The 18,712-nt window shown below is 41.8% G+C and overlaps 1 protein-coding gene across 1 annotated transcript in view; it reads right to left on the reverse strand.

The window, feature by feature from the left end:
• GPR158 (G protein-coupled receptor 158) overlaps positions 1-18,712 on the reverse strand; it is a 654,347-nt gene that overhangs the window by 574,642 nt on the left and 60,993 nt on the right. Inside the window, 1 exon segment of the mRNA XM_029587041.1 lies at positions 8,527-8,632. Coding sequence (XP_029442901.1) covers positions 8,527-8,632 — 106 coding nt within the window.

Genomic DNA, 18,712 nt, shown 5'->3' on the forward strand with positions numbered 1-18,712 from the left:
TTTCATAAAACATGATTGCATTTCTAGACTTGTCTGCTTTCTCCATGGGTCCAAGTTATTTACTGGTGGAAAGAATAAAATAAAAATCAGATTGAAAAAAAAATCAGGGTCTTAAATTGTTCTTTTAACTGCTGAGTTAACTAGAATGCATTAATGCTAATAATGGTTCAAAGAGCTTAATCTTATGAGAGTGTAATGCAGGAAAACTGATAAAACATTAATGAGAGGGAATCATTAACCAAATAAATTAGGAAAAGGAAATCTTTCCAATTCCAAATACAAAAATCACCAGATTCTTTTTTAAAATACTGTGCAAGTAGTATTCCCTTATCTGCTTACCTTACTAACGGGCCAATTCAGTAAAATGCGTGGGAGAGTAGGCACTCCAAGGCGAGCGCCCACTCTCCCGGGCGTGCCATTCTCTATGCAAATAAGGACCTGCGGTAAAAAGGAGGCGCTAGGGACACTAGCGCGTCCCTAGCACCTCCTTATTAGCAGAAGTGGCGGCTGTCAGTGGGTTTGACAGCCGATGCTTAATTTTACCGGCGTCGGTTGTCGAACCCGCTGACAGCCACGGGTTCGGAAAACAGACGCCTGCAAAATTGAGCATCCGTCTTCCAACCTGCGAGCTGCGGGCAGATTGTTTTTTTTCTTTTAAGATTTTTTTTCTTGTTTTTATTTTTGGGGCCTCCAATTTTATATCGTTATGATATTAAGTTGCAGGGTGTACAGAAAAGCAGTTTTTTATGCCTTTGGGCAGGCGTTAATTTCTGAGAGTAAAATGTGCAGCTTGGCTGCACATTTTACTTTCTGAATCACGCGGGACTAACTAATAGGCTCATCAACATGCATCTGCATGTTGAGGGCACTATTAGTTTCGGGGGGTTGGACGTGCGTTTTCCACATGCTATTACCCTTTACTGTATAAGGATGCTGGGCTTGATGGACCCTTGGTCTGACCCAGTATGGCAATTCTTATCTTCCCTTGTTAAACTGCATATTATAATATTTACTCCTGCTGTTACTGATTTTGAAAGTAAGCTGCTAAATGCTCTATACCAATGATGTGGGGGTGACCAGGGAGCAAAATCCAAGAGATGAAGAAGAAATGCTGACTGAGAAAGTGGCCCTGTCGGAGGATCACGTGTCTGAGAATGAATGCACAGGAGAGAGAAAAGGATCCCAGTCTATATGTTTAATGCAGTCATAGAAGTCATAAATAAAATCAGTATCAGTATTTGCAACAGTCTTGATGTGAATTTGGAGGCGGTGAGGGACAGGGTTGTGCAGCTTGTCTCCACCTTAGGTGAAACTACTTGCAAGACTGGACAATGGGGATTTCTTGCACTGGAGCCCAACAGAAAATAAAAAGACTAGATAGAACTACTAAGCCAGGGGTGCTCAACCCAGTCCTCGGGGCACACCTACCCAGTCAGGTTTTCAGGATATCTGTAATGAATATGCATGATGTAGATTTGCATACAGTGTTAAGCAGTACATACAAACCTACATCATGCATATTCACAGTGCTACAGGCACTGGATATTCAAACTCCTAATGGAACACTCAAGGTGGATAGATCATTCAGGACCCTTGCTCCTAAGCCAGCAAAAAATGCAAGGCCCAGGGTTTTAATTATAATGATGCATATCTTTATGGATAAAATTAAAATAGTAGATGTAACTAGGAAAAAAAACACAAGAGCTCCTGTTTCAAGAGAGTTGCATGTTCATCTTTCAGGATTTCTCCATCGATTTTCAAAGGAAACAGCAAAGCTTTATGGAGGTGAAGAAACAGCTGAGGCAGCGCCGCTTACAATATGCACTTTTATATTCAGCTAGCTGGAGAGTGATGCATGCTGGCAAGGCCACAATATTTGATTCAGCTGAAGATGCTGAAAAGTGATCCAAATGATTACAAAAGAAAAATAAGGATCTGATCAGCAGGTACTGTTACGCTAAGAGGTAGATTTTTAATGTGTTGCTCGCGCAAAAGCAGCCACACGTGAGCAACGTGAATTTTAAGAAGCCGGGAAGGTCGCGTGTACATGCATTTACGCGCACCTAGAATAAGGGGGCAGAAAAGGGGCAGGTCGTGGGCGTTCCAGGTCCAAGACTGACGTGCATAATCACAAATTCTGCACAGAGAAAGGAGATTTGGACAATGCAACTAGCACTGCAGTGCCCAAATCAACTCCTCTTGTTAGACTTTTCATTGCTTATAAGGACTCTAGTTCTTTACTGCCGTCAATTTTACTATGAATAACTCTAATGTATAACAACCCCCCCCCCCCCCCCGAAAACTCACCCCGATTCAAAATGCCCCTCTAGAGTGGTACCTATATAGAGAGAGTGTCAGCGGGACCCTCTCAGTATTTTGTATGTTACACGCGTACTTTATAAAACGAGGAGTATTTTTGCTCGAGCTGCAATAATCGTGTTTATGGGGGCACGCGAGTTCCTTTTAAAATGTACCCATTAGAAGGGAGTGGGAAGCTGATACGAGAGCAATGAACATTTTGAATTTGTACCTGGAGGAGCGAGTTGGATCCCACAATGTTATACAGATTGTATGATGCTTGTTTTATTTGCTGTTGGTCTTTGAATGGGTGGGAGGCTTGCAGAGGGTGGATGGGTGGCAGGGGGTTTTATTCGATGAAGATATGTGATTTTTGGGAACTGTGGGATAATACTGCAAACATCTGGATCAGAATCTGGCTGTGCTGGAGAGGCCTCGCCCACTTCACGTAACAGTGCGCAAATTGCCCAGCTCTGGGCCTGCAAGTGATGACGTCTTTCGCAGCGCTGCAATGCGAGGGCCTTCAAAGTTATCTTTCCCCCGGCTCAGGGAATCCTGGGAAATAACTTATTGGACTGAATAGGGAAATTCACCATCTGTGCGCGTATGTGAGATATGGCCTGGATACCACTATCCCGGTACAACCAGCCCAAGGTTTACATATACATATATTTAGAAGATAATTTCAAAATTAAAACAGAAACTTTTCTTTAATCCATGGGCTTTTATGTATGTGGGATGGTCTATAAATGGCAGGGGACAGGAGGGGGGTGTTACCTTACAGGTTTGTACTGGGCTCAAAGAAATGATAGTTTTACCCAGTATGTAATATGCTGAGACGGCACTGAATATCAAAAAGACTGTGTAACTGCACTTGCTATCTTTCTTCTGTACTTTGTAATTCTTTCCTTTTACCATATTACTTTGGCAACATGTACAGACTCTCATGCCAATAACATTTCTTGAATCTGAATCTAGTTCTAGTCTGCATCCCCAGGCTCCTGCGGTTCTGCAGCCAGGGAAGGAACTGTATAATTAGCCTGTTGCCACATAATCTACAGCCTGCTGCAGGATCAAACTTGAAGCTCCCCCCCCCCCTACCTCCTAATTCAGTCATTTGAAGAAAGCTACATTTTTCCTGCCTTCAGTCTTAGCTCCTTCTCTGCTTCCTGGCTCCAGCCTCTCCCCCCCCCTTGCAAGTAGCCTGCAGGAGAAAGAGTAAATCTGAGGGGGGGAGCAGACACAACACAGGAAACAGTGTGTTCCATAATCCATCCCTCCTCCTAGCCTGAAGGGAACAGGAGGGAGCACAGAAGCCGGAGTGGACAGAGAACGAAGTCAACATTTTTGATCCCTGAAAAATGTCTTCAGTCAAACCAAATATGATTTTGATATAGCACCTGGATGTAGTGATATCCCTTTCGAAGACTGTCATCTTTATACAAAGGTACTTGCACCTGTATATGTAGCCAACCGTACACCAGCTACAAAGAGGTGGATGCGTTTTGGAAGTCCGCAGCTGCTGGTGTCTCACAGCTGGCAGAGAGAGCATTCATTTCAATTCATAGAAGCCTTGATGGCTGGCACTACTGCTGACAAATTTCAAACTTCTGCTAATTCAACCCTTTTTTTTTATCTATTACCATGTTGCCAATATATGCGCACAAATATTTTTGAATAATTAACAGCATGACAAACTGCTGATGTTGAGGACATTTTCAGCATACATAAGCTCACGTACTCAGAAAGGCAACAAGGACTTTCTCAGAAAATATAAAAAGGGTGGTTGCAATATTTCACTTCAAAACAAAATGATATTTCACATTTAAAACTTTGTAACATATATGTCTTCACTTGGCTGAATTTTATAAATTTTGCATTTCTATATAGATCAAATATTGTTTAAAAACAAACAATATGAAAGGTGTTCAATAAATAAAATGGATTTTTTTGTGCAGAGATGTGAATCTTCATGCAAACATTGTTGACAATCTGCCACATATTGCCACAAAACTTTGAAGAATCTGCCAGGGAATTTGCTAACTCTCACTGCAGAATCTTGAAAAATCTGCCACAGGAAACCAGGAGCTCTGCTTATAATTCACTCTTCAGCATGGATCACAAGCTCTTTTGTGTGTGTGCAGGAATCAGTTTACATGTTCTAGATTATTCTGTACACTTGCTTAATTTATTTGGTGTTTGCTGCAGAATATTTTACTTTAGGATTGCTCTCCACTCTTCACTGCTTGCTCATTTATTTAAAGTTTTAACAACTCCCACTGGAATCATCATTAGACAGAAACCAAATTTAAAACTGCAGGGTTTTAACTCAAGTTCAGGATTGGAAACTGGGTCAATTATTTCTCTCCAACACTGAAACAATTAGATGAGAATAGCTTGATTTACAAAATTTATTTGATCTGTGACATTACACTTACAGATAATGTTGACTCAGGAAATGTTTTCTTTATTATACTAATTAGGTCTACTATTATAGCTGTAGTAAAGTTTACACATCTCAGGAAATAAGATGTAGAAGTAAGTTACATAATGTACAAAGACAAAGCAAAAACAATGGAAAACAATGCAAACGGAATGTTAGCAATTCATTTTACTAAATTAATTACATTGAACCACCCTGAGGACCCTGGAGGTTTATCCTCCTCACCACCGGGCAAACCCCTGCACCCTGGTGGCCTATGGAGATTCTGTCAGACAACTAGAGGAAAATTATGAATAAGATTGACTCCAGGACTGATGTGAGCATTAACAACCATCTTTGGGGATTATATAAACTGCTACTGAATTAAAACAGTAACACGATTACATCAGATGTACTGATAAATTGGAAGATGTAACATTGCTGCTATTTGCCCGAGTCCATATTAAAGCACCATTTTGGCCCAATCCACGTTTTTTTTAGCCATGCCAAATTTTGCCCTTGCTGGTGTTCAGCATGACTAAGGCTCTGATTCACTAAGGTTTTTTTTTCACTCTGTGTCTACAGGAAAAGAGCTTTATGAAGTAGCTTCTTAGTGATAAATGTATCTTCTCAGAGAACACTTTAAAGAATAAATATGCTTAAGTTAAGAGCTAGCCCAGTGGTTACGTACAAATGCTATGTACTTATTCCTACTCCTTAATCAGCTGGCACTAGGAGCACTATTGAGGCAGCAAGAAAGATTTGTAGGCATTACTCTTTCATGACGCATCTTAGAAAAAGTTAGATGTTTGCTCTAAGAGCTGTGAACAGATAACTCTTCATGTCCTGCTTCCCTGCTTGGGGTCATAATGAAAGACCCCAGGCTCTCATTTATTTATAGAAACATAGAAATAATGGCAGAAAAGGACCAAACGGTCCATCCAGTCTGCCCAGCAAGCTTATGGTAACATCTACTGTGCCATACAAGTCACCCCTATACTTAGTTTCCTAGACTGTCAAAGTCAGGGCCTTATTGGTTGCTGTTTGAGTCCAATCCCCCGTTACCTCTTGCCACTGAAGCAGAGAGCAATGTTGGGGTTGCATCAAAAATATCAGGCTTATTGGTTAAGGGTAGTAACCGCCGTATCAGCAAGTTTCTCCCATGCTTATTTGTTTTCCCAGACTGTACAATTCAATGTCCTTGTTGGTTGCTGTCTAAATCTAGTTCCACGTTTCCTCTTTTCCCCCTGCCGTTGAAGCAGAGAGCAATGATGGAGTTGCATCAACAGTATGAAGGTTTATTGGTTAAGGGTAGTAACTACCCCTCAGCAAGTTACCCCCATGCACTTTTTTCTTCATTCCCATCCTCTAGCCTTTAGGGATCCACATTGCTTATCCCATGCCCCTTTGAAATCTTTTACTGTTTTTGTCTTCACCACAAGGGCATTCAAGACATCCACCACACGCTCTGTGAAGAAATATTTCCTGACGTTGGTTCTGAGTCCTCCTCCCTGGAGTTTCATTTTGTAACCACTAGTTCTACTGATTTCTTTCCAACAGAAAAGGTTTGTTGTTGATTGTGCCCACAAACAGCAAATCACTCCCCCTATGTATGCACCTTGTATTTGCATGCACAGGCCCTGCATGCTGAACAAATGTACTTCTCTTAGGGCAGAAATAACTATGGGAGGCCTCTCTTTCACCTGAAGACCTTCAATGCTATCCTGGAGGGAGGAGAGGCAAAGAATTGTTTTTAATTCTTTTCCCATACAAATAATTAGTAATGGCAATTCATACAGTTGTTCCTTGCACTTTCCCCCCCCCCATTCTACTGGAATCAAAGCTAAAAATAATGGCTCTGGCAAAGGTTGAATAAAGTCCCTTCTCAGTGCTGTTTCTTGCCACTTTTAAAGACCATCCCATAATCACCACAACACAGTAGGAGTGTGCAGCCAAAAGAGACTCATTTTTGTGTTTCATTTTTGGGGTTTTTTTATTCATATTATCGTGGGGGTTTTTGCTGTTGTTTCAATTTAGTGTTCAGTAATTCATCCTGTATGCACAAAAGCAAAAAGAAACGGAAAATAAAAAAAAAAAGTACATGCCAATAGCATGGCTCAGCACTTATCTTTTAAGGTGGTGGACCCTATCCCTACTTCCAACTCAGCATCCCCACAGGTTTGTATCTCCTATCGCTCCCCGCATTCATACCTGCTGCTGAAAAGTACATGCACTCGGTGCCTACCATGCATACAATCCCTTACACTCACACTCAACAAAGAGACACACGCAGACATGCACACTACTAGACCCAACAGAAGCTGAACAAAAACAAATATTTTCAAAAAGAATGGGGGAAAAAATCCCATCTTTGGCAATCATGAGGCAGGCTACCAGCTCTTGGGTGTCTCCTCCCTTAATGTTTGTTCCTCTGCATCCTCATCCTTTATATCCTTTATATATTTATATCTTGTCTCTAGACTGTAATGATGTTTTCTCACCTCCATGCATCAACATTTTTCTACTTAGATTAATAACATTTACATGTTATTTTAGTCTTGCACATCATAGATGTATAAGTTCCTTGCATGGTCAGTCTGACAACTTTATAATAACTGTCAGAGAGATTGCAAAAACAAGGCAGACTCATCTGTTTGCTTGTTCACTCTGCTGGCAGATTTTTAGCAGCCAGAATGAATGCGAGTGAAAGGAAAGTTAATGCATATCTATGTGCACTTACAGAAATGATGAGTAATTGGAATTTGTTTATTTATTCACAATTCTTATTTTATGCTCCCCAAAAGCAAAATTTATGACACATACAGGATTAATTACATCATAATACAATAACAGAATCATGAAATTAATAAATGAAAGATTAAATATATTAAATAAAACAAATAATAAAAAATCATAATCATAATATTTAATTAATACATAAGATACAATCACAAAAATGCACCCCTTAATTGTATTCCAACTCTAGCACTGTAAATTATAACTTTAGGTGTTTCTATTCTTATTTACCAGTGTTTTATTTTATTATAGCATTATAATGAGATCTTTGAAAGAGTTATGTACCTTAACTGCTATAGTATGCAATAAAGCGGTAGATTCACTTTCTAGCACCTTGTATAAAGAAGACCTGGTACTGATCTTATATGATGAAGTCTTATAGTAGATGCATATTTGAACTGCTAATGAATAGTCCAAAAAGAAAATGGAAAAAGTTCTTGAGTGTTTCGACATAGTTACCTCAGACCTATTAATTCAAGAGTTAAATTGAAGAACAATATCCTTGGCTACCCTGCTGCATGGGATAAGGAACAGTGGCTCACCTTAAGGGACAGACAAAGAATCAACATCTTCTTGCCAAAAAGAAATCAAAACAGCTGCCAGATTCACAAGATGTCTATATTTAATAATGCTTTCTATCTTTTAACTTTCTTCTCATTTCTAGCATTTTCTTGCCTAGTTCTCCATCTCCCTTACTTCAGACCTAGCTCACGTTCTTTCTCCTATCGCTCTCCTACTCCCATTTCCCTTCCTTCTTCAATTTGAAATTCACTTGTGTAGATATAAAATTAAGCAAAATGTTATTTAATAGCATGAACACTGTGTATCTAAGTAAAGCAACCCCTTTTAAATGCAGTTAGTTCAGTTTTTTTCCAACTTGTATGTTCACCACATGTTATATATCCATGAAAGTCATTTAAGTTGAACAAATTCTAAAAATTACAAATACAATCTGATATAAAATGAATGCTATTACAGACTGTCACACAATCTTTTAGTCATTTCCTTACCTCTGAACTATTTTGTTGGCATTTGTGTGTTCCTGCAAACCAGCCATCATTTGAACATTGGTCAATATCTACTTTCTGCAGATTTATGTCCACTTTAACTACTCCCCTGAAATTAAAAAAAAATAAAAGTCATCAATGTAAAGTACTACTAATAATGGATTTATTATCAGTCATCATATACAAACCTTGAAATAGTAATCTAGCCACATCCAATGTTAGATGCAACATCATAATATTCTATTTCAAAATGATACATTTTGACCACTACCAGCACAATAAACTTACTAACCTTTAACTCAGGAAGGGCAATTATCCAAACTTAAACTAAGAAGCACACATTTAAACATTTTTTATGTGCAAAGCGAAAAAAAAAATCAAATCAAATTTTACTTGTCACAGTTCTCCAACCTCTAACATAACTTACAAGACAGCACAGGAAACTTGTGGTATTAACACAGCCAGCCTCAAAAAAAGGTGGGAAAAGGCAACCAATGTATTCCTCTATCTACCTGAACTATGGTAGTCATGACATATAATGGAAGCATTATTAAAAACAATATGCTAGAAGTGAAAATATAGAAAATAGACAGTGGAGGAGTGTTTAGCATGCTTGTGCAATATTGATGACACGTATGGCTTACTTCAGCCATTGACTGCTCTGAGCATTACTTGATTTTTCAATTGCCATGTAGTCAGCATGGTGCATTTGATGTTTTTGACCTGAATAGGTGGAAGGCCACTGTGTAAGCTTGGGGAGGTTTAACAGCACAGTTCTGCCATACCAACAAACAGTGCAAAGTTTATTTTGACAGTTTTCAAAAACAAAAGAAACCATTTTTAAAAGGCATCAAAACAGTAACAGAAATGGCAGCTTTGTCTTTGACTTTCCCCAAAGTAAACAATATAAACAGGTTAGTTTATGGGTATGCTAAAAATCTCTCACTCTGCTGCAGGTCTTGAGCTCTGCATCCATTATCATTTCTGTGCAGCAGGCCAGACTTCTTAAACTTTTCCCTAATGAGGACGAAGTCAACAACATTGTGAATATCATTTCATGTCATTTAGAAAAAAAAATTTTTTAATTCCATAAAATTTCTTTTTTTTTTCATTTTTAGTGTGTACTAATTCAAAATAGTGTGCATTAACTCAAATAGCATGCGCATACTAATTTGATTTTATGCATTTTGTGCTCTAATTTACTACACACTAAAAATGATACAAATTTAAAAACAAAAAAATGTATAAAATGAAACAAAAATAAACTAAAAATGAAACAAGGAAAAAAAGCAAAACAAAATATTTTGCCATGCACACCACTATTTGCGTATTTCTCCATTACATTTATGTGACCTTGGTGAGATGCCACTTTATTTTTGTAGATAGAGTCATTGCTAGGTACCTAAAAGATCTGGGGCACCGGCTAATAAGCCCTCCTTTTCCCTCCCCCTGAGATTTTTATAATTAACTCAAATACGATCAGCAGCTTCCCCTTTCCCCAAGGACAATCCTATAAAAATACATAATTGGATGTCACACAAATGATCTCTGTTCTACATTTCTATATAGCTGTCATTAGGGAGTCATACTATATGACCTGTGACAGGGAAAACACTGTTAGTTCAATCTTGGCAGAGGTCCAATGGTCATCGCCACACCTATCTCTTACCAAATTCCGTAAATGCAGAGACAGGACACGTGCGCTCATAAAGTTCTCCTGCCAGGAGGGGCCCTCAATGGCCACACTCAGACCTGCCTTGAAGGCTGCATGATGCAGCAAGGCCAGTCCTATAAAACTCTCCTTCACACTCAGCTCAGGGCCTTATCACAGAGTCTTTCTTACTCCTTGCTTTGATCCTCCTTGCTTTGCCTATGTCTCCTGTTTGTTTTACCTCTGTGTATATCTTGCATTGTTCTTATGTTCCTTGCCTTGTTCTTGTCCTGGTTAGATCTCCCGGTGACCTAGCTTGTGTTACTACAGGTGGAACCTTGCTCTGAGATTGAGTTGATGCAACCTGTGGGGTGGACCGCACCGGTCCCCACTGTCGGGAGGGGAGGTCGGTCGGGAAGCAGAGGTTGGTCGGGAAGCAGAAGTCGGTCGGGAAGCAGAGGCAAACACTTCACCAGGGCCAGCCCATGTTCCCCGCAGGTTGAGCCCTTGGATGCCGGGACCGGTTGGACTTAGGTGGCCTTTCTGTGTGGCTGGTCCCTAGGGCAGCCGAGGTGGTAGGGTGATGGCTGAAGACAAGGGTGGTTCCGGTCCGAGGTCTGGCAGGCGGGTAAGGGCGAGGTCAATATCCATTCCGAGGTCTGGGCTGTCGGCTGTAGGCAAGGTCAAGGTTCGTTCCGAGGTCTGGACAGGCTGCTGTAGGCAAGGTCAGGGGTCATTCCGAGGTCGAGGTAACAGCTGGAAGGCAAGGCAAGTTGGAGGGCTGAACCAACAACAGAGGCCTGAAGCACATAGGAGAACTTGTTGCCAAGTCATAGAGTGATCGGAGAAGCTGACTTAAGAAGCCCTGGAGTCCCGACGTCAGCTGGGGGCTGATCCTGAATTTCCCACCTTGGTCCCTTTAAGAGGTGGGGCATTGGCGCACGTGCGGGCTAAGGAGCATCCAAGAAATTGGAGCCGGCGGCATCTTCGGCCTCCATGCGGCTGCGGAGGGGTCAGAGCCGATGGGAAGTGGCAGCGGCGGCAGCGGCTTGCCGCTGCAGCGCGGGCCCCCGACGGAATACAGGCCATCAGAACACGGGTGAGTAATGGCGCCCGCGGCTTGTTAGTGCTGAAAGTACTAACAGTATCCCCCCTTTTAGGCCCCCTCCCCGGAAGTCTAGGCTTTTGAGGGTGAGCAGCATGGAACTGAGCAATGAGGTCCTTTTCCAGGATTTTAGATAAGGGTTCCCAAGAGTTTTCTTCAGGCGCAAAACCCTCCCAGGAGAGGAGGTATTCCCAGCATCGTCCACGTTTCCTAACATCCAAAACGTTGTGGACTTGATACTTGACGTCTTTGTCGGAAGAGAGGGGTTGGGGTTCCAGAGGTTTTTTTGAAGGCCAGGACAACATCAAGGGCTTCAGCAGGGATATGTGGAAGGAATTATGAATTTTGAGTGAAAGTGGTAGCTGGAGCTGTTAGGAGACCGAACCCAGGTGACATAGTACAGAGAAGGGTCCAATATAGCGGGAAGCTAGGAACATGGAAGGAAGGTTAAGTCAGATGTATTGTGTGCTAAGCCACACTTTCTAGCCTGGTTTGAATTGCGGGCTGGGTCTACGATGGGTATCAGAGAATTTTTTAGCGGTTTGGCCCACCTTGAGCAGTAATTGCCGGGTGAGGGTCCAATGTTGGTGTAATTCCTTCGCATTTAACTGAGCCACAGGTCAGGGTCCTGTGATGGGCAAAGGGAGAGGCGGAAGCAGTTGCTTGCCGTAGACTAGCTGAAATGGATATGACCCAGTGGCGGAAGACAGATGGGAGTTGAGAGCGAATTCCGCCCAAGGAAGAAGTTCGTTTTGCTTTATGTTCAAATATGACCTCAGGAACTGCTTGAGGGTTCGATTTGTTCTTTCGACCAGCCCATTAGTTTGGGGGTGATAGGCAGTGGAGAATTCAAGGGTGATGTCAAATTTTTTGCCCAGAGACCTCCAGTACTTGGCAGTAAACTGAGACCCTCGGTCAGAAAGAATGTACTTGGGGAGACCATGAAGCCGAAAGACATTTTGAACAAAAGGCTGAGCTAGCTGAGGAGCAGAAGGAAGAGCAGGTAAGGTGACAAAATGTGCCATTTTAGAAAATTGGTCCACTATCACCCAGATGGTGGTGTTAGCCTTAGATGGAGGGAGGTCAACGATAAAGTCTGTTGAGACATGGGTCCATGGTTCACTGGAATCGGCAGCGGTTGGAGTAAGCCCCAAGGTCGACCAGTAGAGTTCTTCTGACGGGCACAGTTGTGGCAAGACTCGATGTAAGATCAGGCGTCCTTTTTCATGGTGGGCCACCAATAGTATTGTTGAAGAGGCGCCAGAGTCTTTGGTTTCCAGGGTGTCCTGCAATACGCAAATCATGGGTCCAATGGAGGGCTTTGTTCCAGAGGCCGGGAAGTACCAGGGTCTTTCCAGGTGGGACAGGCGTTGGGGCAGCCAGGAAGATTCTAGTGGGCTCGATGATGTATCGAGGAGGTTCAGGTTTGTCTTCGACATCGAATGATCGAGAAAGGGCATCCGCCTGTAGGTTTTTGCTAGCGGGTCGATATCGGAGCATGAAATTGAACCGTGTGAAGAAAAGGGCCCAATGTGCTTGCCGTGGGTTGAGGCATTGAGCCCGATGTAAATATTCCAAATTGTTATGGTCCATGTAGATGGAAATTTGGTGTTGGCCCCCCTCCAACCATGGGCGCCATTCCTCGAAAGCCATCTTGATGGCGAGTAGCTCCTTATCACAGATGGTATAGTTCCATTCTGGAGGGGAGAACTGTTGCGAGAAGGAGCATTTGTAAAGGGTGCTGGTGGTGGTGTTCTGGCTCAGTATGGCCCCTACCCTCTCGGAGGAGGCATCCACCTCGACAATGAAAGGCTGCCTGTGGTCGGGATGACTGAGGCAGGGTTCGCTGAAGAATGCGGCCTTTAGGTTGAGGAAGGCTGTGACCGCTTCAGGAGACCATTGTTTAGGGTCGGCCCCTTTACGCGTGAGGGCGGTGAGTGGCGCCACCAAGATGGAGTAATTACGGAGGCTGGTCACAAGGGCGGCTGGGGTGGTAGGGCGATGGCTGACAAAGGTGGCTCCGGTCCGAGGTCTGGGCCAGTGGCTGTAGGTGAGGTCAATATCCGTTCCAAGGTCTGGGCCGGCGGCTATAGGTGAGGACAAGGTTCGTTCCAAGGTCTGGGCAGGTGGGTGTAGGCGAGGTCAAGGTCCATTCCGAGGTCAAGGTAACAGCAGTAAGGCAAGGCAAGTTGAAGGGCTGAACCAACAACAGAGGCCTGAAGCAAGTAGGAGAACTTGTTGCCAAGTCGTAGAGTGAAGGGGAAGCTCACTTAAGAAGCCCCGGAGTCTCGACATCAGCTGGGGGCCAATCCTGAATTTCCCACCGCGGCCCCTTTAAGAGGCGGAGTATTGGTGTGCGCGCGGGCTAAGGAGCGTCCAGGAAATTGAAGCTGGCGGTATCTTCAGCCTCCACGCGACCGCGGAGGGGCCGGAGCCAACGGGGAGTGGCGGCAGCAGCTTGCCGCTGCAACCAAGGTCCCCGAGGGAGTACAGGCTGTCAGACCGTGGGTGAGTAATGGCGCCCGCGGCTTGCTAGTGCCAAAAGTACTAACAGCTTGCCTGTGAATTCCTTGCCTCGCCCATTGTCCTAGCTTGCCTGTGTAATCCTTGCCTTTGTACAGTTTAAGTCTCCCAGTGGCCTAGTTTGTCTGTTTCGTCTTTGTTGGTATGATCCCTGTTTTGTCCTGCAGTCTAATTCTAGTTTGTCCTGCCCTTGTTTTACCTTGTTCCTGCCTGTGTGTTCCCAGCCTTGTTCTTGTTCTGTGTTTGGCCTCCCATTGGCCTATCTCGCCAGTAGCCTTCTATCCCTTGCTCCCCTGTCTCCTGTGTTTCTTCTAGTGGTCCTCCTTGTCTGTCTGGTTCTGTCTTACCTGCCCTTTTTCCTGCCTAGCTCCATCCCTGACCACAGCTTGCCTTTGTTTCTGCCTGAACACTGCTAGTGAATTCCTGCCAGCCACCAGAACCTGCGGGCTCAACCCAAGGGGTAGGAGGCTGGCTAGGCAGAAGACCTTGCCTTGCTCTGCTCTTGACCCCTATACTGCTGTCTAGGCAATAATCTTGCACAGGCCTGCTCAGCCCTGACACACTGCGTCAAACATTTTGCAATACTGTTGCAAGGTCCTGTGCATTCATATCAGTGGCATCTCTAGACAGAAGAACCTAAGTAACAAAGAAAACACTGGCCAGTTTCAACCATCTAATAAAACTACCACTAAGATTGAGAACATCAATCAATAAAAATGCATCTGTATGGGAACGAAGTATGGGGTCTATACAGGACAGAACAGAATCTCAATATAAAACCTGCATCTCAAGTTCTATAAAACCCTGCATTCACAGAAACTCCCTCAAGAAAGAGTACAGAGCAGAACAAGGACATTTTGCTCTATCCACTCACCAAACAACAAAAAAACCAGAAATCTTATACATCTGCCCAAAATTAAGTACATTGAAAGAACTCGAAGTATGAGAAGCTGCTAAAGACCATCCCATTGCTTTTGATGTTAGGGATCAAGGGATGATACTAGATTGCGAAGTGAGCCTCAAAAAATGGATCAGCAGTATAGTTAAAGATGGATATTTTAAGATGAATATTTTAAAGAGACTAAAACACCTTTTATACCCCAATGATTTTAGGACTGTTTTACAAGCTCTTATTTTTACCAAACTGGACTATTGCAACACACTTTTACTGGGCCTACCTATCAGTGCCATATGACCATTGCAGCTCCTGCAGAACTCTGCCACCGGATTGTTGACTAACACAAAGAAATTTGACCATATCACCCCCGTACTAAAAGAGCTTCATAGGCTCCCTATTGGTTTTAGATCACAGTACAAAGCACTTTCTCTAATTCACAAATCCCTTTATAATGAGAAGGTTGAATGGCTCAATGCAGCCCTACATTTTCATGTACCAACACGAACAACGAGATCAGCTAATACTGGGCTACTACCAATCCCGACAATAAAATCTGCCCATATGAACACCATTTGAGAAAGAGCGTTATCCATTGCCGGACCCAACCTGTGTAATTCTCTACCACCGCAACTGAGAATGGAAACTAACATCAAAGTCTTTAAGAAAGGAGTCAAAACATGTTTTTTTAACAAAGCATTTAATAACAATGGATGACTTTGATAGTTTTATTTTATTTTTATTGTTATAGTTTTTATGATTTTAAGGTTTTATTTTCAGATGTATTAGTTGTTTTTTTAGTTCTATTTTATATATTTTTAGGCAAAATAGATAATATGTAATTAGATGTTAAATGTTTATTTTAATATACAAATATGATTATTAATGCCTGACTTGGGATGTAAACCGACGTGATATGTTTTTACATGAATGCCGGTATACAAAAATGAATAAATAAACAAATAAATATAAAAATAATATTTAAATTCAGATGTCAACTCAGTAACAGCAACACAAATTTCTTCCATTACCAAGAACATAGTATAATATAAAATCCTCCAAAAAAAATGCACTCAGAAACCAAATGAAACCTGTCATACCAATGGCATACTAACTGCCAGACTTAAATTAGTAATTAGTAACACTGCAATTAAATCAGGCCCTATTAGGAAAACAGAACAAGTTAGACTGCTATAGATCCCTATACAGAAAATACAAGCTAGTAGAAATCTTCACCTCAGTCACAGAACTGTAAACTGCAAAAAGCCAGACTCTGTATACAGTGAAACAATGGGAAAACAAAAAGATTACCATTCCTCACAAAACATCAAACAATAAAATCAAGAAATATAAACCATCAATCATAATAATAAAACCACACTAAAAAAAACAAATAAATATTTCAAAACATCATTAAAATAATGTAAAAATTTACCAAATACCAATAAAATATTTCAGCACTTCAACACCCAATAATTAAAACTGCTAATGATAAAAGTACCCTGCTCTCCGTAACCTGTATAGGTCCCTGGTGAGAACTCACTTGAAATACTAAGTATAATTCTGGAGCCCACACCTTCAAAAGGATATAAACAGGATGGAGTCGGTCCAGAGGACAGCTACTAAAATGGTTGATGGTCTTTGTTCTAAAGCATATGGGGACAAATTTAAAAATCTAAACATGTATACCCTAGAGGAAAGGCGAGATAAGGGAGATATGATAGAGACATTCAAATATCTCAAAGGTTTCCATGCACAGGATGTGAGCTTTTTTCAACAGAAAGGAGGCTCTAGAATAAGGGGTCATGAGATTAGGGTGAAAGGGGGTAGATTTACAGTAATCTTAGGAAATATTTCTTTACAGGGGGTGATGGATGTATGGAACAGCCTCCCAATGGAAGTGATGGAGACAAAACCAGTATCTGAATTCAAGAAAACATAGGATAAATATAGGGATCTCTAAAGAAGTGATGAGAATTATAATGCTAAATTAATTTGACAGATGGGCAGACTGGATAGGCTATAGCCATATAGTCTTTTTCTGCCATCATGTTTCTATGTTTCTTTGATTTCTAAGTCATCCTAAGATATCTTGAATTAGTGGGAAGGGGCAAGGGATGTACAAACTTTATCCTCTTTCACATATAAACACACATGCTTTCACACACAATTCCTCCCTCTCTCTCTTTCTCACACACACTCACACACACACACAAACACTCACACGTTCACTCATACAGGCTCTCAATGTGGGCCTCTCCCTTTCTTCTAGGCATCTTCTTTTGCTGTTGCAGGATAGGATCCATGATGGCCCTACTAAGCCTCTACTTTTCTTTGCAGCCCAACAGCCACTGAAGATTCAAGGCACCGAAGAACAGAATCAGGGCACAGGCCTTATGTGTCCAGGGTTAACAACACCTCTGTTTGTAGATCTGAGGTAGGCATCTCTGGTCCTCAAGTTTGACAAACAGATCTGGTTTTCAGGATATCCACAATGAATATGCATGAGATATATTTGCATACATGGAGGAAGCACATGTAAATACATCTCATGAATAATAAACACAGATATTCTGAAAACCAGACCTGTCTGTGGTACTCAAGGACCAGAGCTGTCTGCTCCTATTGTAGATAATGATTACCCCCTATTGGCCTGGCTACTAACTCCATTCCTCCAATCCTTCTCTGCCTCAGAAAAATAGTACTATCATGCTCAGCACTCCACCAGGACCTGTGGGTGGCTGAAAAGCCAGTTTCACTTGCTGGACCACAATTAACTATTGTCAAAGTAATCAAGACCTTAGTTGTGTGCTGAATGCTCCAAAATATATCTAGCATGGTATCTGTGGAAGCAGAAAAAAAGGGATAATGAAGCAGAGAATGCCGAAAGATCTGGTCCCAGAGCACCACTGCAGCTAGCGGTTTTTTATTTATTTGTTTGTTTATTTATTTACAGCCATTTATAGACTGCTCATAAAGAGAATCTCCTGTTGAGCGGAGTACAACATAACATAAAATATAAAATTACAAGCAATACAACACATATTTAGATAATAAAACAAATTATATTAAAACAAATATGCCTTCAATAGTTTTCGAAACTGTTTATAATCTACCATGGCACACAGTTCAGGCAGGAGCTCATGCCAAATGGATGGACCAGATATGGAGAACACTCTCCTCCTTGTCATTTGAAGATTATATTCTTTGAAAGATGGAACAATAAGTAGGTGTTTGCCTGGAGAACGTAAAAAACAGCTAGGTTTGTAAAACACTATTCCATCTGAGATGAAAGAGGGACTTGAGCCATGTCTTATGTGCTATTGTTAATCATTTAAATTTCACTTTTGCCTCCTGTTTGGGGAATTCCACCTCCCTCTGCCCTGAATTCCGCCTACCACCTAGATTGGACCCTGTGATTTCACCAGGTTCTCAGGAGATGCCGACCCAGCCTTTGAGCTCTCCGAAGATTTCTTCTGTAGTAGGGGAACCTGTTTTGATGGCCCCTCAAGCATCGGCTGTTGTCACTAATGGGGAGTTGGTGACACCAGCTATTGGTACTTTGCCATCTACCAACTTTCCTGAGAGACCAGCTCAGATTACCCTGGAGACACTTTGGACTGCTATTAAGGGACTAGAATATTCTCGCGAGTTGAAATTAGAAAAAGTAACTGCAGCTGTTAGACAAATTCAAACTCAGGTCTCGGGGCATGAAAAAGTTATAAAGGGTCATTTTGAACGTATCTCTCAGTTGGAGAAACTGTGTAATTCATTGGGCCAAAGTGATGTTGCTTTGATTAAGGGGCAAGAATTTAATCAACATAGACTAGAAGCTTTAGAAAACAATTAAAAGAAGTTAAATTTGAGAATACTTAATTTTCCTAAGTCAGTTAGTATTTCTCCTATTGAAATGCTTAGGAAATTTTATGTTGAGATTCTTAAAGTGCCTCATGATTCTATTCCACCTATCACTAAACCTTTCAATATTTCTTCTAGACAAACCGTCTCTCCATCT

The sequence above is a fragment of the Rhinatrema bivittatum genome, chromosome 2 (genome assembly GCF_901001135.1).
Source record: "Rhinatrema bivittatum chromosome 2, aRhiBiv1.1, whole genome shotgun sequence".
NCBI lineage: Eukaryota > Metazoa > Chordata > Amphibia > Gymnophiona > Rhinatrematidae > Rhinatrema > Rhinatrema bivittatum.